General features: G+C 47.3%; 1 protein-coding gene and 1 pseudogene across 1 annotated transcript; one reads left to right on the top strand and one right to left on the bottom strand.

The window, feature by feature from the left end:
• The first annotated feature begins 383 nt into the window (after positions 1-383).
• On the top strand, positions 384-2735 carry LOC127317907 (GDSL esterase/lipase At1g28590). The gene is made up of 5 exons (XM_051348509.2): positions 384-682; positions 795-1010; positions 1701-1849; positions 1939-2215; positions 2306-2735. The coding sequence occupies exons 1-5, from the start codon at positions 433-435 to the stop codon at positions 2554-2556; spliced, it is 1143 nt and encodes a 380-aa protein (XP_051204469.1). The 5' UTR covers positions 384-432; the 3' UTR covers positions 2557-2735.
• Positions 2736-20070: 17335 nt separating this feature from the next.
• On the bottom strand, positions 20071-21720 carry LOC127317908 (anthocyanidin 5,3-O-glucosyltransferase-like; annotated as a pseudogene).
• Between the last annotated feature and the right edge of the window lie 237 nt (positions 21721-21957).

Raw genomic sequence — 21957 nt, 5'->3', positions numbered from 1 at the left:
CGGAGGAGCACGTAGTCCATTATCTTGCTAGCACGATGAAGCTCCTCTGCATCTGCATCCTATATATTAGTAGTATATCTGTTGCACGAATCAAGTTACTAATTGTAGATGCCTGCCAGATCCACTGCGCACTACCGCATCACCCATGCCTGCCTTCATACGGATCGGGGCCAGCCCATTAATGCAAGTCAGTACTTGTTCTCCAGCGACCACGTTGCATGCGAGCCTCAATATGGAGCACTCGTTTAACCCGCGACGTGAAGCACCTCACATTTTAACCCGAATAAAAAATCTCACATTACCAATTTGCATCCTGGAAAAGAAATATTACCAATTTGCCACCAACCACCGGGGTCCTGTGCATAAATATCCGGAGCACGTACTCGATTAACTTCATCCCTCTCGTCCCCTCCACCCCGCCTTGGTAGCACGATGAAGCTCCTCTGCTCCATCCTCTCGCTTCTCCTCCTCGCGTCCGTGGAACCAGCCATCTCTTCTCTCGGGAGCTTCGACAAAATCTTCAGCTTCGGCGACACCTTCGCCGACACCGGAAATGGCAGGATCATGAATGCCAAGAACAAGGTACCATTCGACCCCACTGCGAAGCTTCCATACGGCCAGACGTACTTTGGCCGCCCCACGGGCCGCAGCACCGACGGCCGCCTCATCATCGACTTCATCGGTACGACCTCCTGTTCTTGAGTACTGCTCTACGCTCCATGGCTGTAGAGAATGTCTAGTGGTGTTTTGTGCTTGGTCTAGCCGTGATGTGTGCTTCGTTTGCTGGAGTGCAGCACAGAAGCTAGGACTGCCGTTGGTCACGCCGTCCCTGTCGGAAAACGGAAATTTCAGCCATGGTGCCAACTTCGCCATCTCCGCCGCCACCGCTCTCAACGTCAGCTTCTTCAAAGATATCCCGATTGCAAGCATGCTTGCTCTGGACACCACCATGAAGGTGCAGCTGCAGTTGTTCGAGTCGCTCAAGCCTTCCCTGTGCAGCCCTGCCGAAGGTAAACACTTTGCACAGTTCTAACACAAAGCATATTGCATATGAGAGCTTTCTTTCTGCTCCATTGTGCCACGGCTCCAGACCTCCAACCCTCTTCCACTACATTTGAGAGTGATTAACAGGAAAAAACAATTTGTTGGTCTACACAAACGCAGATCTATACAGACTATTTAAATGGCACTCGGTACCTGTTGCGTGTCAGTACAAAAAAAAATCGAGATCTATGCGTATCAGTAGTTTTTTTCTCCGAGATCTATGCGTATCAGTATTTGTTTCGGAGATCTATGCGTGTCAGTGATTTCTTTCCGAGATCTATGCGTGTCAGTAAAATTATTATATTTTGTGAGTAGTGTCAAAATAATTAAGCTGAGTTGAGTAGTGCTGCTGCTAGCTGGTTGGGGCACAAGTTAGAACCTACAACTAGCTTGGAGGCAGGTCAAAGTTATCCATATTTTATCTTCCAAATTGAACATTTTATCTACCGACGCAAAGTAGTCACATAACTTTAACTCAAGATCTAGCGCTATTCTTTCCTCTTAACTCGATTTGGGCAAGCATCGGATGGCAAGAGACCATTGGAGCCACGGCTTCATTGTCCTCCCAAACATTTCTCGATTTTATTGTGGTTAATATATATATATATATATATATAAAATCCATGGCGGCAGTTAACTTGCACCGCGTCTTGCAGCATGCCCGTCGGGCTTCTTCAACAGTTCGCTTTTTTTCTTGGGAGAATTTGGTGTCAACGATTATAGCTTCTCGATTTTGGGAATGCCCCTGCCACAAGTGTATTCCATTGTCCCAAGTGTAGTCGGAAACATCACCGAGGCCACCAAGGTAACTATCCAATCTAGTTGTAATAAGTCATGGGTCATGAGTCATGACTCATGCCCAAGAAATATATGTGACTGTTAAAATTTGTGCAGAGGCTAATCAACCACGGGGCGAAGACCGTGGTCGTACCCGGGATCCCGCCGTTGGGATGCACGCCACCGAATTTGTTCTTCTTCCCTAGTACCGACCCGGCGAGCTACGAGGATGACACCGGGTGCCTGAAGAGCTTCAACGAGCTAGCCGAGCATCACAACACCCTGCTGCGGAAGGACCTGGAGGCCATCCAGAAAAATCACTCAAGTGTTCAGGTCATCTACGCCGATTTCTTCACCCCAGTAATCAGAATGGTCAAGTATCCTTGGAAATTTGGTCAGTACCCTTCCACGAATAAGCTCGTGATGCCATGTTGTTTGTTTGTTCTAGCTTCTTATGAAAACTATCTGGTTTGAATAATTGCAGGGCTTACCTCAGATGTCCTGAGCTGTTGCTGCGGTGGAGGTGGGGAGTACAACTTCAACATCACTGCCGGTTGTGGCATGCCCGGTGCGACAGTGTGCGAGGACCCGTCTCAGTATTTGTATTGGGACGGACACTTCACCGAGGCGGCCCATCGTATAATTGCCAAACGCTGGCTAAAGAAACTTAAACTGCACAACGAAATGATAGAGGCGGCCTACCGCTACGTCAACATAGCCAAAGACTCGGCCTAAACATGGGCAAACCCTAGCTAGTAGCTGTAGAAGGGTTGTAATAAAATGGGATCCATCATCGATGCATGGATTTGTAGCCATCTATTTCAGCACGTGTGTTGTACGTTTCCTTTTCAATGAACACTTTATAAGTGATCAATAAATATGTACCTTGCTTCTGGAGGTCATTGGGTTCATAAGATGCTTTTGCAATGCTTGAGATGTTGGCAGCCCTCGCGTTGTTTGTAAATTTACTTTGCTTTTGTCATCTGGAATTTGTAGTTTCTCGTTTTTCAAACGCTAGGAGTAGAGTAGGCGCTTACACGTCCACATATTCATTTTGGCCCATAGGTGTAGATGCACACGTTTATCTAAACAACATATTTTAAAATGTCAAAAGAAATATAAAAAAATTCCTACGTGTGCATAGATCTGGACATTCTATGCCTGCTAACATATGCTACGTTCAAATATGCTACGTTCGCACATAAAATTTCAAATGCATTTTTCATAATAGGTGCATTTAAACCTATGAGCCAAAACACCATGTCCAGATAGACCTATATTTACTTTCAGTATCACATTTGTATGTTGTACGCCCAGGCAGAGCATCTTGGGGACAATACTAGGCTGCCCAGTCTTCGGAAGGTTAAAAATTCATTTTTCAGGGTATCTAAGCTTGTTAATGGCCCGTGGCAATGTCACTTGGTCCAGTCAGATATAATTGGCCCGGTCTAGGATGGGCGGCATGTTCCGCTACTTTTTTTTTGAGAGTAACTACCACTTTATTGATCAACATTTAGAATTACAGGAATCGACATAGTATCATGGGGCTGAAGCGGCCATAGGTAGTGCCCCTGGTCTAACGATAAAGCAAAGCGAGCTAAACTAGGAGCCTCCATATTTGAGCTTCTGCCCTCAAACGTAAAAGATGCCTCCTGAAAATCTGATCTCTGAATATTTATCTCTTGCACTATTGCAGCATATTGGCCTCCAGTTCCAGCAGCAATATCTAATACCACATGTCTACAATTGACAAGGTATTAACTTATCAATGCCTATGGATTGTAGGCTAGGGTTTAGTTGGAAGTAGAGGGCAAGTAGATCTCGAAGGTTTCAGCCGAAAAGTACTCGACGATTATGAAAACTAGGGTTTGTAAACAATGATTCGATGATCTCTGTGTCCCTCGACTCCCCCTTATATAGGAGGCGGAGCCGAGGGATTCGTGTAGTACAAGTTACATAGTCCGGAAAGGTTTCTAACTCATCCCGTAAGATTACAATTAACACTTCCTATTACAACTCTATCTTTCCTTAAATACATCTTGGGCTCCCGAATCTTCTTATTCTTCGGGTAGTGGGCCTTCAGTAAACCCCGGGTACTATCTTCGGCAGGCCCATTTGGGATGCCTATGTCAGTAGCCCCCGAGATTTTGCTTGAATCGTAGAGTCAAGGAAAATCTCCACTGTTTATTTTTATTCGACAGCTTCGACTTTTCTATATTTATTCACATAAAATTCTACTCCCTCCGTTCCTTTCTATAATGCCTATTGTTTTTTGGCACGGAAATTAGCGCAAGCAATCTTTTTAACACAAAACTCCCTAGCGATTTGAGAGAGAATAGGAAACAGAAACAGATCGGTACAAACAGAAAATAGATCGCGTGATGTACGTGGGTTTCCATAACCGCAGCTCGCGTGATGTACGTGGGTTTCCATAAACGAGAGAGGAAATCTAATCCTGGAGATGTGAGACAGAGAGAGTCGTACGTGCGTGCGTGGGTGTCCAGGATGCGTACGTTGGTTTCCAGATTTTAAGGAACCTAACAGATTGGTTTCCGTATATGCGGAACTCACCTGATCGGTGGAAGGACTAAAACGCAAAAAACACAGCCTCTACTCTTATATTTTGAAACAAATGTGAAAAATCAATAGGCACTATAGAAAGGAACGGAGGGAGTATATTGTACAGGGATAATGGTAGTTGGGGCTAGTTCATCTGACGGATCAGGTACTAGTTAACTGCTCTCGTGGCAATCCGCAAAAACCTACTTCAAGATCACGTCCCTGGACATGACCTCGGGATACTGGTGTAAACTTCGACAGGCGCCGCTTAAGGTCTTACCATTCTGTCGAGTCCCAGTAAAATTTATCGGGTACCTAACGCGTCCGTTAGGATTTTTCTTCGTATCTGTTGATACGGATAAAAATGTGACGCAGTCTTCGGCGATGCCACGCCCAGCAGAACGGATCTGGGGTCTTACCTTCGCAAGTTTGCGGCATTCAGAAATTAATCGCAACTTTGGCGTTCTGAGAATATATTGTCGAGTGCTTTTTCGGCTGTTGGAATGGCACATTTTATCGAGTCAAAGATGACTTATACTATTCTCCCGATGGGAGTATATGTAGAGTTAATTTTAACTCGAAATATACTCTTTTGCTCTTCTATCTTTCTTTTTCTCTTTCTTTTATTTCTTCTGTATAATTTCATCGGGCACGCGAGTAGCGTTCCCGATGGGAGTAGCCCCCGAGGCTACAGCCAAGGATTTGTTCTTGGTTGTAGGCTCCACGCCTCATGCCGCTATATTCTCCTTTTATCTCCCGAAGTTTTATAATTTCTCGGGTGCGCGAACAGCGCTCCCGATGGGAGTAGCCCCCGAGGCTATGAACAAATATTTGTATTTGGTCATAGGCTCACGCCATTTCTATTTTGTCTTTCTAGATCTTTTTCTTTTTTCCAAAGTAGCCCCCGAGCATTTGATCAGAAACTTGTATTTGATCAAAGGCTCAATCATTATTTTTCCGTGTCGCCTTTTATGAAGCTGTTGAGTCGAATTTTTCCTTCTGTCAAGATGACGTTGTTGCTGACGATAGCCACGATTGCCTGTCAAAAATTTGTGACAAGCCTTTCCTCGCTGCCATGCGGGCCCAATTAATCCACTATCATGACACGTCGTGCAAGTGGGGGACACACGTCCTCCGCTTTTTCTGGCGCACGCACCGTAACTTCCGCGACGTTGAATTACTTTTTTACCCTTGATACCACGTGGCTATCATCTGTCACACATTTTCCTTATCCAACGGTTCGTCGTTTCACCGCACCCCTATATAAATTCGTCTTCTTCCTCCTTGGACACTTCCGCCCGCGCCGTCTTCCTTCTCTCCGCTGCAAATTTCTCCTGCGATCCACAGCTTCCTAAGCTCTTTGCCTCCCTGCTGAGAATCCTGCGCCATTATTGATGCCACCTCATCGCTTGACAAGGCATAACACGCCGGAGTCCTCCATGGCCGTCGTGGATCTCGGAACGGCGGAGTGGGAAAGATCGAAGATTTCCTCTCAGGACGTCAACATGCTGAAGAAGCTGGGGATCAGCAAGAAACCCCAGGCATTGCGCTTCCCCAGTGAGGAAAGCTACCCAACCCCTCCAATGGGGTACCGGGTAAGTTTTGTCGACCACCTCATCCGCGGTCTTTCCGCCCCCATTCATCATTTTCTCCGTGAACTTCTTTTTGTCTATGGTTTGCAACTCCACCACCTCACGCCGAATTCAATCCTCCACATCTCTATTTTCATCACTTTGTGCGAGGCCTTCCTTGGCGTCCAGCCTAACTGGGCGCTATGGAAGCGCATTTTTTTCTGCCGCCGCAATGGCTCGCCCAATGTCGCCTATAATATAGGCGGCGTTGTAATTTCTGTTCGGCCCACTGTCGACTACTTCGACGTCAAGCTTCCTGACTCAGTTCAAGGATGGCGCAAGAAGTGGTTGTACATTCAGGAGGAGAACCATGGATGTGCAGAAGACAACATCCCTCCTTTTGATGGTGCCGAGAAAATTTTTCGCCGCCGCTCCTGGGATGCGGAGGCCACCGAAGAAGAACGGGTGTCGACAGAAGCCCTGATGGCTCGCATCCACGAGTTGCAAAATACTCGCGGCAAGGAGTTATCGGGTATCCAAATTACTGCATACTTTCTTAGGACTAGAGTGCAGCCGCTTCAGGCTCGCAAATATCCTCTATGGAGATATGCTGGCAACGAGGATGTAGATCGGCTGTCAGTGGATTTGGAGGTCAAAGACTTGGAAAAGCTTGTCCGAAAAATCTCATCTCTCAGCAAAAAAGATCCTGTCCCTGCTTCTTGTCGTGTAAAACCATTCAGCGCCGCCAATCCACTCCCCCAGGTAATCTTTGTCTACTGTCTTGTTGTTGCTTTGCTAACTGTTTTGTAATTCCTCTTCTGACGTCTCTCCCTATTTATTTGGCACAGAATCATCCAGACCTTGTCTCGCTTCCTCCTCTCCCTGAAGGTGGAGAAGTCGAAGAAAGGGCGATTGTCACTGATGACAATCAAGAAGCCCCATCTTTTGTAAATGAACCCGTAGATTCTCGAAAATCTGCGGGTTCTTCCGAAGGCACTGCGTCGGCACAATCACCTCCTCCCGCTGTCTCCCCGAAAGGCAAAAGGAAAAGGAATGATGTCGAAGATTCCGGCACTTCCAAAGCCGAAGAAGTTGATCCTTCACATCAGAAGGCAGCTTACGATCCTTATCTTGAATCCCTCGTCAGCTCGTAAGTCATTTTTATTTCTCCTTATTTCCATATTCGGAATGTTTATCTTATCTTGCTTTTTATGCTGTCGATTTTTAATCACAGCGATGATGAGGAAGAAATACCAACTGTTGACGTGGCTCCCCGGACGAGCACGTCACATACTTTACTTGCCTCGGACACGTTAGTTGAAGGAGAAGAATCCTCGCCTCCTCAACGAAACGTCGTCACCACTACTCCACCGTCAAGCCCCCTTGCTCCTTCACCAAAAAGGACAAGGATTGAAACGATCATTGAGCCTGCCCCTCAATTGGGTAGCTCTTCTACTCTGCTCTTGGATGATGTAAGTTTTTTTAATTTTCTTGCTGATATCTATATTTCCTCTATTTTGCTTTTTCACGCCTTCACTCTTTTTTCATACCGATGTTTCTCTTTCTTTGTTCTTTTTTGACAGCCCATGATCAAAGAGCTTATCCGCATCGGATCCCAATTCATTGGGTACCGTGAATATGCCAGCAGAACTGAAGGTAATAACTTTTTTTGCTGTCATTGTTTTTGACTTCTTGCTCCTGTCGTTTGTCGCAATGTTTGACCTTTCTTCTTTTTTTTTTCGACAGAGAAACTTGCAGAGGCCAACAAACGTGCCGATGCACTTGCTCAAAAACTGGAGCAAAGTGAAGCGGCCCGCAAGAAAGCCGAACTTGTTGCTAGCGAAGCCAAAGCGGAGGCTGATGAAGCCAAAGCAAAGGCTGCTAGTGTCGAGGAACTGCAAAAGAAACTTGAAGATGCTGAAACTGCCCTAAACGAGCACAAAGCCGCACAGGCTACTCGTGAGCAGGGGATTCTCAAGCGCCTGAAATCGCAAAATCGACGCATTCAAGGTAATGTTATTGATCCCTTCTATTTTTATGGGACCCGCTGTTTCTTGTTTTTGACCAACGTTTGTTTCCTATGGCAGGCCAAACAAACCAAGAGTTTGACCTGGAAAATCCCGACAATGATCCTCTCCTTGACGCACTTTCTTATCTGGAGCTGCATGGATCCGAAATTCGTGAAGGCGTGGCGAATGCTGACGCGGGACTGTCGGCGTTGTTCCCCTACTTCTTCCCGAAGAAAGAGGAGCCCAAGACTTTCCTTGCCCTTGCCCAGAGCTTCAATTCATCAGAAGACCTTGGGTGAAGATGCGCCAGAAAACATGAAGATTCTTTGTCGAAATCTTGTTGCCACTGATCGGCGATAGCCAACAAACTGTTGATTGGATGAAGGTTGGCGACACCGATCAGATAGAGCAGTCAAGATGGAGGTCGTTGATTAAGGCAGCCAAGCCCAACACGAAGAAAATCCTGGCCTATCTCGGGATCAAACCAGCTTCAACTCCTAGCTCATCAAGGCCGGAGGTCTAGTTGCATGCCTCTTTGTATTTTCTTTCTCTGTTTCTTTTGCCCTTGTCGCCAATTTAGCTATGGCGACAATTATCCTGGTAGTCCTTTAGGAGACACTTCTTTTGTAATGCCTATGTAAATATTTCTAGAAATTAATGAAATTCCCTCTGGCACTATCATTGATCCTGGCACTTTCTTTTCCAGTTAATATTTGACAACTATTCGACCAATCCTTGCTCTGCCGATGCTTCTCCTGCTTCTTCCTTCTCGAAGAAAATGATAGTTGATAACGACCCCCTTGAAGGTTCTTCGAGCAAACATTTCTCGGAGGATTTGCAAGAACTTCGACAACAACTTCAGTCCATGAAGAAGCAAACTCTGGCAATGATGGAACAGTCTCGAAAAGCATCTGAACAAGAAAAACTTGCTCTCCAACAAGCCAAAGAAGCTGTGGCTGCCAAGGATACTGCTGTATTGGAAGCAAAAGGAGCCACTACCCGAGAAAATAGCATGCTCGAGCTAATGTTGGAGGCTAGCACAGATATGTTAGGTATGTTTTTCTAACCTCGCAATGCCTCCTCTTTATTTTACTGTGCCCCCCTTCAAATTTCTTGCCTTGTCGCTTAATAGGCTCAGTTCTTGATGCTGCCGCCGAAGATCGAAGAGTGAACGAGAGAACAAATCTTCTCGTCAATCTTTCCCTTAACCATGGCTGTTTATTCTGGGCCTCCCCTGAACGAACCCAGCAAATTGTCAGGTTTCAAGATCGTGCTTGCCAAGTGCGCGAATTTCTCAATTTTTGCACGACAACATTAACCCTTGTTTACAAAACTCTGTTTCCTCGGAATGTAATTCCCAAGACTCTTCCTGAATTGCTGGAGGTTTTCAGAGATGCTCCCCGCATTCATAATTTTGTGCGAGCTCAATTGACTGCTGGAGCAAGGTTCGCCATGATTATGATAAATATTTGCCATCCAAAATTAGACCTGACGAAAATTGTTGCTGATTGCCTGGCCAAGAAATCGCGGCGAAAGAATGATATTGACTCAATCAATGAGATGGTAACTCCTGTGGCTGAGTCGATGATAGATGAACTTCTTCGGATGGACTCAGAATTTTTCGTCAAGGGGTCCTATGCTGAGCATAAAACAACCAGAGGCTTGTCCATAGATAGTATCTTAGGCTTTGACTGATTTGTACTATATTGGACAACATTATGTCTGTATTTCCGAAGAATTTTGTTGTATATTGTAGATTGTTCTATATTGTTGGAGCCCCCGAGCCTTCTGGCTAGAGTTTGTACTGTTTTTCCATCTCGAAGATTTTTCATCTTCTCGTAAGAAGATATCATTATTTTTTCACCGAATAGGTTGCGAGCCTCCGAGTGTCTTAATGTCGAAGTTCTATATTTTTGTTGCAAGGTTTCTTGGACCAAAGCAAGAGCATTTTTGACGTGTACACTATATTTATAATTTGTTGGCTTCTTATATTTGGCGAGGTATTTAATGTACCAAGGCGAAATATTTTGGAAAGTCTATATTGTACGTATTTTGAGACTTGAAGGCGTTGAGCCCCCGGGCGTTTCGAATAATAAGAAATATATCTCCACTATCTTTATTATATTGCAGCACCGCGAGCCCGCCTCATTAAAAACCTTTCCGGCCCCACTCGGTGCCCCGAAAAGGAAAAGAGTGCGTCTGAAAACTCGCGGGCGTTTCAGTACATTGTATTTTTACAGAGAAGGACTATATTTCGACTCTAGGCGTAGAACCGCCTGAGCTGTGCTACGTTCCAAGGGTTTTTCTCGGGAACCCCTGTCTTCTTGTCTTTTATCCTGTACGCTCCTCCTTCAATTACTTCTGTTATGATGTAGGGGCCAAGCCATGGCGATTCGAGTTTTTCAGTGCGCTCTTGATTGAGTCGCAAAACTAAGTCTCCGACTTGAAAGGATCTTGGTCTCAAACGTCGACTGTGGTAATTTTTTAGGTCCTGCTAATATTTGGTTACCCTTGATAATACTTCGTCTCGAGCTTCGTCAAGTGCGTCGACGTCGTCTTCCAATGCTTTCCTGGAAGCATCTTCATTATACTATGTGACTCTGGGGGAGTCGTGCTCTATTTCTATTGGTAGTACTGCCTCTGCTCCATGGACAAGGAAAAACGGGGTCTCCTGTGTCGCTGTATTTGGTGTTGTTCGGATGCTCCATAACACACTTGGTAGTTCTTCTGGCCAGGTATGTCGAGCTTTTTCCAGTGGTCCTAATAGGCGTTTCTTGATGCCATTGCAGATGATGCCATTGGCTTTCTCAACTTGACCATTGGTTTGAGGATGTGCAACTGACGCGAAGTGCAATTTGATGCCTACCTCTGCACAGTACGCCTTGAACTTTTTTGACGTAAAGTTGCTGCCATTGTCTGTGACGATGCTATGAGGTACTCCAAATCGAAAAACGATGTCCTTCACGAATTTTATTGCTGATGCTGCATCTGGTGAATTTATCGGCTTTGCTTCTATCCACTTGGTGAATTTGTCGACAGCAACCAGCAAGTACTCATATCCTCCTGGCGAAGCTTTGTGCAACTTGCCCACCATGTCAAGTCCCCATTGGGCAAAGGGCCACGACAATGGTATTGGTGTTAATTCCGCCGCTGGAGAATGAGGTTTGGCGGCGAATCTTTGACACGCGTCGCAAGTCCTTACTATTTCCTTGGCATCCTCAATTGCTGTCAGCCAATAGAATCCTGCTCGAAAAACTTTGGCTGCAATAGATCGACTACTTGCGTGGTGGCCACATATTCCTTCGTGTACATCCTTCAGAATTATTCTTCCTTCTTCAGGTGCGACACACCTTTGCAGGACGCCCGAAATACTTCGCTTGTATAATTCCCCTTTGATCACTGTGAAAGCTTTGGATCGTCGAATAACTCGCCTTGCTTCAACTGGATCGTCGGGTATTTCTTTCCTAAGGATGTATGATATATATGCTTGCATCCATGGAATTTGAACCATCATCACAAGTTCTTGCTCCTCTTCATCCTCCGTGGTTTCTTTCGGAGGCGTCGAAGTTTTCTCTTCTTTTGCTTTTTTCTGCACCTTTTTTGGTTTCGTGGATCTTTCCGCTATTTCTTCCCAAAATACTCCTGGCGGGATTGGGAGGCACTGCGACCCGATGTTTGCGAGAACATCGGCTTCATCATTGCTCAATCGGCTGATGTGGTTTACTTCGCATCCATCAAACAGCTTCTCGAGCTCATTGTACACCTCCTTGTATGCCATCATGCTATCATTGACTGCGTCACATTGGTTCATAACTTGCTGAGCCACCAATTGTGAGTCGCCAAAGATTTTTAGTCGAGTTGCACCGCAAGCTTTCACCATCTTCATCCCGTGTATGAGGGCTTCATATTCTGCTTCATTGTTAGATGCGTTAGGGAACGTCATCCGAAGGACGTATTTCAACTTGTCGCCTTCAGGTGATATAAGTACTACTCCTGCACCAGCTCCTTCTACCCTCTTGGACCCATCGAAGTTCATGGTCCAAGTTCTCGACAAATCTGGAGGTCCCGTGTTTTGTAACTCCATCCACTCTGCAATGAAATCTGGCAGAACTTGCGACTTGATTGCCTTTCTTTTTTCATACGTGATGTCCCGAGGGGAAAGTTCTATTCCCCAAAGGGAGACATGCCCTGTAGCTTCTGGATTGTTCAGTATATTTGAGAGAGGTGCTTCATTGACTACTATTATCGGGTGTGCCGAAAAATAGTGGCGCAACTTCCTTGCCGTTGCAATTACTCCATATGCTAGCTTTTGGTACTGCGGGTACCGCTGTTTGGAAGGCGACAGAACTTCACTGATGAAATATACTGGCCTTTGCACTCCATGGAGTTTTCCTTCCTCTTCTCTTTCAACGACTAACACCGTGCTAACCACTTGGGGCGTGGCTGCAATATACAGCAGGAGCGGTTCCTTTTCCTTCGGCGCCACTAAAATTGGTGGTGTCGAGATTGTGCGTTTCAAATCCTCGAAAGCTCTATCGGCCTCTTTGTTCCACTGGAATTTATCTCCTTGCTTTATCAGAGCGTAAAATGGTAACGCTTTTTCTCCCGGCACTGCTACGAATCTGCTCAAAGCTGCGACTACTTGATTAAGCTGCTGTATTTCTTTCAACTTTGTTGGCTTCCTCATTGTGACGATAGCTTGTATTTTGTCGGGATTTGCTTCAATCCCTCTTGCTGAAACTAGAAACCCCGAAGTTCTCTATTTGGGACGCCAAAGGAACACTTCGTCGGGTTCAGCTTGAGGCAGAATTTGTTGAGGTTGTCAAAGGTTTCCTTGAGATCCTCGATCAGCGTTGCCCCCTTTTTTGATGTTATGACGACATCGTCGATGTATACTTGCACGTTTTTTCCAATCTGTGTCGCCAAACACTTCTGCATCATCCTCTGATATGTTGCTCCCGCGTTTTTTAAACCAAAAGGCATTGTTCTGTAGCAAAACACGCCGTAAGGTGTTATGAACGCTGTTTTGGCCTCATCGTCTTCTTTTAGTCTGATCTGGTTATAACCAGAGTATGCATCCAAGAAGGAAAGACGTTCACATCCTGCCGTGGAATCGATGATTTGATCGATCCTTGGGAGGGGAAAGTGATCCTTAGGACAATGTTTATTGAGACACGTAAAGTCGACGCACATGCGAAGGACTGACGTGTGTTTCTTCGGCACCATCACTGGATTAGCTACCCATGTGGCTTCTGTAGATATCTCTTTGATAAAACCAGCATCCTTAAGTCGATTTACTTCTGATAGCATAGCTTTGCGGTTTGGTTCCGAAAAACGCCGCAAGGGTTGTTTGATTGGTCTCGCGAGGGGATCCAAGTTGAGGTGGTGCTCGGCAAGTTCCCTGGGTACTCCTGGCATGTCAGCTGGACACCATGCGAAGATTTTCTAGTTCTCACGGAGGAACTCGACGAGCGCGCTTTCCTATGCGAGGTCCATGTCGTTGGCGATGGACGTCGTCTTTTTCGGGTCTGTCGGGTGAATCTGCACCTCCTTAGAATTTTTCTCGGTGTTGAAAGTTGATTCTTTGTTTGGCCTTCCAACGTCTGGCAGCACATCATAGTCAGTAATACTCCTTGACGCCAGATACTCAGCTTGCATCCCGAAAGTTTCTGATATCCGGTGAAAATCCTTGTCGCACTTATCGGCTAAGGCGAAGCTTCCTTTGACCGTGATTGGTCCCTTTGGTCCAGGCAACCTCCATAACAGGTATGTATAATGTGGCACCGCCATAAATCTAGCATATGCTGGTCGTCCCAACAAAGTGTGGTATTGCGACGGAAAATCCACGACTTCAAATTCCAGCCTCTCGATTCTATAATTTTCTCGGGTTCCAAACTGAACGTCGAGATTGATCTTCCCCAATGGGTAACTTGGTTTCTCCGGTGTGATACCATGGAACCTTGTGTCTGTTGGCTTCAAGTTTGCTAGGGATATGTTCATCTTCCTCAATGTATCTGCATACATAAGGTTTAAGCTGCTGCCGCCGTCTATGAACACTCGAGAGACATCGAATCCCGCAATAACTGCTGGTAAAATAAGTGCTGACTGCCCTGTTCGAGGAACTTGCTGCGGATTATCTGCTATTTTGAAGCCTATATCTTGCCCGGACCAATTAATATACTCGACAGTTGGTGGAGGCATTTTTTCTGCCATAAACACCTGTCGTGAGATTACTTTCTGAGCTCTATTGGATGGCCTTCCCTTCTGAATCATCGACACTGCTCCGTTAGAGTTAGGATCAACATAAGGTGGTGGTGGAGGTGCTGCCGCTATTCTGAGCTGATGTCGATTGTCTTCTGTAATCACGGGAGGTGGTGGTAGGTGAATCTCGCTCCTGGGTTCTCGAGGATTTCTCTGTGCTGCCCGCGCGTTAGCATTCTCTGCATACCTTAGCATTGCCTGGAAATTGCGACAGTCTTTCTGCAGGTGCCCTGACTGTCTTTTTCCGTTGCTGTCGAGGAAAAAGTGCATCTGACACGGCCCATTCATCATTTCTTCGGGGGAAACGAAAGGCCTCGGGAACCTAGGTCCGCTATTTTGCCTGTTGTTACGAGAATCGTCCCTGTTATCGCCTCGCTGCTCACTGCTTCTCTGATAATCATCTCTGTTGTTTCCTCCTGTGTTTGCCCGAAAACCTGCCGAAATTTGTCCTGGAGCGTCATAGTTCGGGTACTGCCGAGGAAATCGTCGCCTTGGTTGATAATTTCGACCACGATCCTCCTCTGGCGACCTGTGCCTTTTGTTGTGGACAGCATCTTCTCCATCTGCCCATCTGTTTGCTATCTCCATTAACGCGGATACTGTCTTTGGGTTGGTCCTTCCAAGTCCTCGACGAAATCTCCACGCCTGATTCCTGCGACAAACGCATCTATCGCTCTCTCGTCAGATATATTTTCTGCCAAGTTTTTGATGATGTTCCACCTTTGGATGTATTTTCTCATTGGCTCATCTGGCTTTTGTCGACATGCTCTCAACTCCTCCAACGACGCAGGTTTCTTGCATGTGGACCGGAAATTCTTGACGAACACATCTTCGAAGCTTTCCCAGCTGTCGATAGATCCTGGGGTAAGTTTCTTTATCCAAGATCGTGCGGCTCCACTCAGATGCACCTGGATGCTTTGCATAGCTGTTGCTCTGGTTCCTCCTGTGAGCTTTACTGTCTCGAGATAATCAACTAGCCAATCCTCTGGATCTTGAAGGCCGCCGAATTTCTTGAAGTTGTCGGGTAACTTGAATCCTGAAGGAACTCGAGTTTTTCGGACTCTCCTCGTGAAGCATGGCAAACCGCACATATCTTCGTCGTTAAGCTCCGGGGATTGCCGATGTTCCCTTCTGCTTTGCCGCGCTCTGTCGACCCTTGCTTGTGCTGCCGTGTCTCTTGCTCCGCTTGGTCCTTCAGGGGCTGCCGCTGTTGCTGCTGCAGGTCGTGGACTATTTTGCCTTGCCGCTCCTTCGGGAGGAGTTGATACAAATGCTGTCCCCATAGCTCCAACTCCTGCTACCGCCATATTGTATAGTGTTTCCCTTGGATCGCTTGGAGGTGGTTTAGATGCGAGGATAAAAGCGTGTGTCGCCATATACCCAGCCTCTGGTGTCTTAGGGATGATATTTCCTCTTGTATCTATCGACATAAAAGACATGTCGAGGTTTTGGACCAAGTGCTCTCTTTCTGCTTCGGGTATGTGTTCTAACCTTGATCTTGCTCTGTTCCGAGCCTCCCTGTGGCTATCACCCGAAGTTCTAGATTGTCGACTCAGATCTGCCCTTCTCCTGCTGGATGCAGAAGCTGCCTCCTTTCTTCTGTTTAACTCAGCTGTCTGTTTTTCCAGTTCTCTTGCAGCTCGTGCGAGCCTGTATTGATATGCTTGCAACTCCTCTGGCGTAGCTGTGGTGGCCATTGGTTCTGAGCCGTCCATAGCTCTCGCGGCCCTATCCCACGCTGCTTGCGAGAGTTGAACTCTGTCTCGCGGCTGTGGCCCGACGTATTTATTGCCCAGGCCTCGTCGCAGATCGGAGGGATCGACGTATGGATTTCCCAGATCGTCGAAAGCCTCAGATGTTTCCTCTTGATCTTCAATGGCATAAATCTGATGATATTTTGTATTCAGATCTATGTTGGGTTTGGTGACACCATCGTTGAGATTGATGAAGACCTTGCCCACTGTAATAGATTTGTCGATGAAGTCATAACTGTCGACATTGCTTGAGCCATCGCTTATATATGAGTCCGCAGATGACTCAAACGACATGTCGCTGAAGATCTTGGCAAGTTTCTCTCTTGCCCTGGTGCTGACGTAGCGTGTCGACGAAGTTTCTTCTTCTCCTGATTCGGTTGACGATGTATAGATTGAAAAATCAGAATCGACCGCCGATGATCCCGACGAAATCGGAATTTCGACACGATACGATCCTTCCTTCTCGACGCGAAAGCGAAACCTTCCGAACGTCATCTCCATAGGCTCCTCCAGATACGCATATGCATCCAAACGGGAGGGTGGGTGAGGAACAAAATCGACAGGACCAGTAGCGATCTGTTTACCTCGATCCATTGCGTTGCTTGCAGTTGATGATGTCGAAGATCTTGAACGTGCCATCGAGATCAGATCCTTACGCCTCTAGTTCCCACAGACGGCGCCAATTGACAAGGTATTAACTTATCAATGCCTATGGATTGTAGGCTAGGGTTTAGTTGGAAGTAGAGGGCAAGTAGATCTCGAAGGTTTCAGCCGAAAAGTACTCGACGATTATGAAAACTAGGGTTTGTAAACAATGATTCGATGATCTCTGTGACCCTCGACTCCCCCTTATATAGGAGGCGGAGCCGAGGGATTCGTGTAGTACAAGTTACATAGTCCGGGAAGGTTTCTAACTCATCCCGTAAGATTACAATTAACACTTCCTATTACAACTCTATCTTTCCTTAAATACATCTTGGGCTCCCGAATCTTCTTATTCTTCGGGTAGTGGGCCTTCAGTAAACCCCGGGTACTATCTTCGGCAGGCCCATTTGGGATGCCTATGTCAACAATCACTCGCGATGACAGGATGGTGAAGTGCAAGATCCGTAGCCAAGGCGAGAGCTTCGTGGCACGCCAGAGCTTCCAGAGTAGGAGGATCAGATACACCCTTAAAAACAACAGCTGATGATCCCATGTACTGCCCATCACCTCTCCTCATCACCACTGCTACTGAGCCAGTAGACTTATCCCTAGAAACATCAGCATCAACATTTGCCTTGATTAGACCCTCACCCGGAGGGGTACATCCTTGATTACTCACACGGTGAACTGTAGCCACTGCACCGGATGAGAGTTTAGGGATTAATGACAGCTCATCCAAGAAACGCCTCACAAAACAATGGGTTGATAACGGACTTTGGAACTCCCCTTCATGAATTGCCTTCCGTCGCGCCGTCCAAATAGCCCACAGCGACACACCCATTAGAACAAAATGCTCCGAGGTGAGAGAATCCACCATGTTAAACAACTAACTCCTTGCGTTTGGATCTGTGGTAGCATGCATGTTTTCAACCACTTCCTCATCAGCTAAGGCCCAAACACTCCATGCCATTGGACACTCCAAAAGAGAATGATGCCATGAATCTATCCTTCCGCATAACAAGCACGGACTAGAAGTGGCAATATGTCGATGGGCAGCAAATCACTAGTGGGAAGGGACTGCTTAGCAAGTCTCCAAACAAAGACTCTTATCTTTGAAAGTACATTAACCTTCCAAAGATTAGTCCAGCTCTTTGACTCTGCAGAACTATCGAACTATCAGAACTATCAGAACTAGAGGCCCTTCCTTCCAACCAAGCTTCTCTACGGTTCTTTATATTCACCAACAACCAATAAGCCGACCTGACCGTGAAAATACCATGTTTTTCAAAATTTCATGACCAGAAGTCGCTTATATTCCGGGTACATAAGGGCATACCCAAGATCACATCACAGTCGGCCTGAACAAAACACTCCTGGATCCTATCTTGCTTCCACGATGCAGAGGATGCATCGATCAGTTCACTAACAAATTGTGGTGGCTCATCTGATAAACATGCAATGGGCCTCATCATCTCACTCCTTAGAAACCAATTATGGGTCCAGACCTTAGTGGTTTTCCCATCACCAATCCTCCGAATCAGGCCCAGGGAAAGAGCTTGCTTCCCTTCAACAAGTGCAAGCCAAATTTGAGATGGGTGAGACCCCAATTAATGGTGGGTTTCCATCCCGCAAGGCGGGATTGGTACCCCTAATCGTTGCGAGACCCCGACCACTTTAGTGTTTGTATTTCTGCATGTTTGCATTCTTAATGTCTTGCTCACATGAAGTTGGTATTTTTATATTAGTAAGTACGAAAAAATCGTCAATGGTGATGTCCAATATATACACCTTTTGTCGTGCCACATCGACATAGCACGCATGCTCTATCTAACAATAACATGCAAAATGCTAAGATAGGGTTCAACCGTGTTTATAGTCTCCTAAATAGAAAATTTTAGTAAAAGCTTCACTAAATAGGGTAATATGTGTTACGAATGCACAACAGAAAAAATTCACTCGTATATAAAGATAATAATAGAAACATACTATTTATGAAAGTCAACTTGAGTCCAGTCTTACTACTCCAGATAATGTAAATCGTTTAATTGTCACATGCAAATATTTTGATCTTAGTTGAATGGGCTTGAACATGCTTCCTAAACTTATTTTAATAGGCTTAAACATGCTTTATGTTATGTGTTTTCCTTCCTTCGTTGACTGCTTTTCATGTCTCACCTTAGCTTCTAAGATAGGAGAGTCCTGCTTAAACAAGACATTAGTTTCCATAGGTATGCTCACTCAGTTTGCTCGTGGAGTTCTTAGATCAGTAGACCTGGATAGTCTCGCTCGCAAGCTAGCGCGGCTCGCTTCGCTTTTCGACGCAGAGCTTGCTGCTATCGAAACCTGCTTCAGAACTGCAGGACGTGGGTTAGCACTACGGCTTTTAAACCTACCCTTGTTGGAGGTAAGAGGCAAGCTTCAAAGGAAATAGGAAGGCAGCTGCAAGCGTTCAAGGCTTCTCCTTTTGAGACCGCGAAAGCAAAATGGGTTACCGGAATTGGGGTTATTTCCGAGTTTTGTGGCACTAATTAGGTATCCCTATGTCAGTTCCTTGATGGGCCAATAGGGGTGTTTTTCGACGCGGAGCTCGCTGGTGTCGAAGCCTGTTTCAAAACTACAGGGTGTGTGTTAGCACTGCAGCTTTTCAGCGTCCCTTTGCTAGTTTCGAACACAAGCTCGCACACAGCCCAACAACATGTGCCGTAAGTCCTCTACTTCCATATGACATACAGGGTCTTGGAAAACATGTATGTTTGCCACCGATTAGATTGTTTATCCTTCTTAAATGAATATCTGCAATTTGTTACAATCATCAAATCAATTCTATAGAGCTGTGAGAAAAGCCTGCTAAACAGTTCGGGTCAAATCCTAAAGAAAGCTCCAAAGCACAGTTTGATGATCTTGTGTAGTATTAGGTAGTTGGTCGTGTAAGAGCTGACCAAGTCAATGATGCTTAGATGTCTTTTCTCATGATGTCAAAGTACCGCTTGGAGATTTGGCTAGGCTTGCTTATGACGAAGTTGAATTTGCGGTAGAGGAAGACTCGACATAAGGCCAGCCGCCGAGTGGTGTGGTACGTATGGTAATTAAGGGGTGTGTGTCACACTCACGAGGGATGGCCAGTGGGATACTAGAAAGTGGGAGGCTCAGCATCCACTTGCTTCAGTAGTAGAGTTGCCCACTGTTCACCAAAGTCGTCAGAGAGGGAATCCTCTCACTTTGCATCGGCTAGAACATCCATCCATCCATCTAGAACTTGATGTCAAGTCAAGAGCAGGAGAGTCACTTTTATAAAGACTACAATGATCTGCAAGGCAGGATCTATGAAAAAACTCATCACTATAAGATGTAAACTCTACGACACTTGGATACAGCTGCAGCGTACATGGTACGCCTGCAAATAAGTGTTACTTGTAGAAATGAAAATCCAATGTGACGATTCTCCCGTGCATGGAATGTCCGGTGCATGTTTCCTCTGTCAAATTTACAAAGATTTTTGCTTTGCGATTTGTGCACCAGGTTTTCAGTCAGTGCCATTGTGCTTGGGAAGTCTCAATCTTATTAGCATGCAAACAAAATGATCTCGGGACAAGGACATTTCTTAATGAAAGCAACGCGGCGATCCTACGCTCGTTGACCAAAGGTTTTCAGACACTGCAAGTCTGCAAGTCGAGAGCCGCGAGGTTGTTCTTGCTCGTCTTCCCTTCGCCGTCCACTTCGGCCAGGAACTGGGCAAACGCCGCGCGGCCGGAGCCGCCATCTTTCCAAGACACGGCCGCACCGTCCTTGTGCACCGCCGCCCGCGCCCTGAGCGCCTTGCCCTCCTCACACTCCATGACGAGCCTCACCTTGGCCTCCACCTCGCCGGCCTGGACCCGCCCCTGCTGCCACCCGACCATCTCCGCGGCGACCCCCATCTCGCCCACCATGAGCAACTTGTTCATCTTCTGCTCCGCGTACAGCGGCCAGCAGATCATCGGCACGCCGGCCATGACGCCCTCCAGCACCGAGCTCCATCCGCAGTGCGTCACGAACGCGCCGGTGGCCCTGTGGCCGAGCACGTCGACCTGCGGCGCCCACAGCTTGACGACGAGGCCGCGATCGGCGGTGCGCTCCAAGAACCCGTCCGGCAGGAGCGCGCTGAGGTCCGGGACGCCGCCGTCGGGGGCTCGTACGACCCACAGAAACCGGTGGCCAGAGTTCTCCAGGCCGACGGCGATCTCCCTGAGCTGCTCCTCCGAGTGGGCTCCCCACCCCACGCTACCGAAGCACAGGTACACGACGCTGCAGTCCGGTTGTCCGTCCAGCCACGCCAGGCACTCGTGCCTCGGTACGGTTACCTCGCGCGCGCTCTCAAGTAGAGGCCCGACGCAGTACACCGGAGGCAGGACCCGGCCGGGGAGGCACCGCGGGTCCCTGAGGGCAGCCACCGCGCTGGGCTCCAGCGACTCGAACGTGTTCACCAGGACGCCGTCGGCCTCCGGGAGACGGTGCAGCACTGTCATCGTCGCTTTGTACGTCTCGCTCTCCGGATCCTGGAGCACATCGCTAAAAAGGTATGAGGCCGGCATGGGCGGCAGGCCAAAGAAGTCGACGGGGCTGTCTCCTAGCTCCTTGAAGCTCTCCCCGACGCCGAGCATGGAAGGTAGCTGGATGGAGGCGAGGAGGGTGTTGGCGTTGAAGGTGTACATGTTGTAACAGGGGATCCCACGGCGTGGACGCGGGGGAAGGTGCGGAGGAACTCGCGGAGGCGCCCGTTGTAGCTGCCAACGAGTCGAAGGTACCAGAGGAGGAACGACGCCAACGGCGGAGGTGCGCCCGGGTGGTCCTGGACGGGCGGGAGGAGCGTGTGGACGCGGACGGACGGCATGGAGGAGGCAGCCCGGCGGACCATAGCGCCGAAGGCAGCGTGGTGTTCTGTGGTGTGGCCGATGAGCGCGACGGAGACGGCGTAGCCGCGCTCGAGGAGGGCGCCGGCGAGCTGCATCATGGGGGCGAAGTGGCTCACGGCGAGGCCAGGGTACAGAACGACGGTCTTGTCCATTGGAGATTATGGACACGTACGTACACCACCTTGCGTTGCGTTACTGGGAGCGGCTTTCGTGTCTTTATATACCTTGCTTGCCCTGCAACTTGCGCTGGACAGGGTACGCGTAGGCGAGTAAGTAGCAGTCACTCCTCACTCACGATCCGATCTGTGTTTAATACGGTGATCAACACCGTACGATGACAGTGACGGACGCATGAAAAAGTTGGAGGGTGGGCACACCTAAAAAAAATTACGTCTCTTCTAAGTGTGATAAATTTTGCTAAATGAGTAACATATATAGCAAATAG

Source organism: Lolium perenne, chromosome 7 (assembly GCF_019359855.2).
Source record: "Lolium perenne isolate Kyuss_39 chromosome 7, Kyuss_2.0, whole genome shotgun sequence".
NCBI lineage: Eukaryota > Viridiplantae > Streptophyta > Magnoliopsida > Poales > Poaceae > Lolium > Lolium perenne.
Note: the sequence above shows the minus strand (reverse complement) of the source record. Positions and strands in the feature narration are given on the sequence as shown.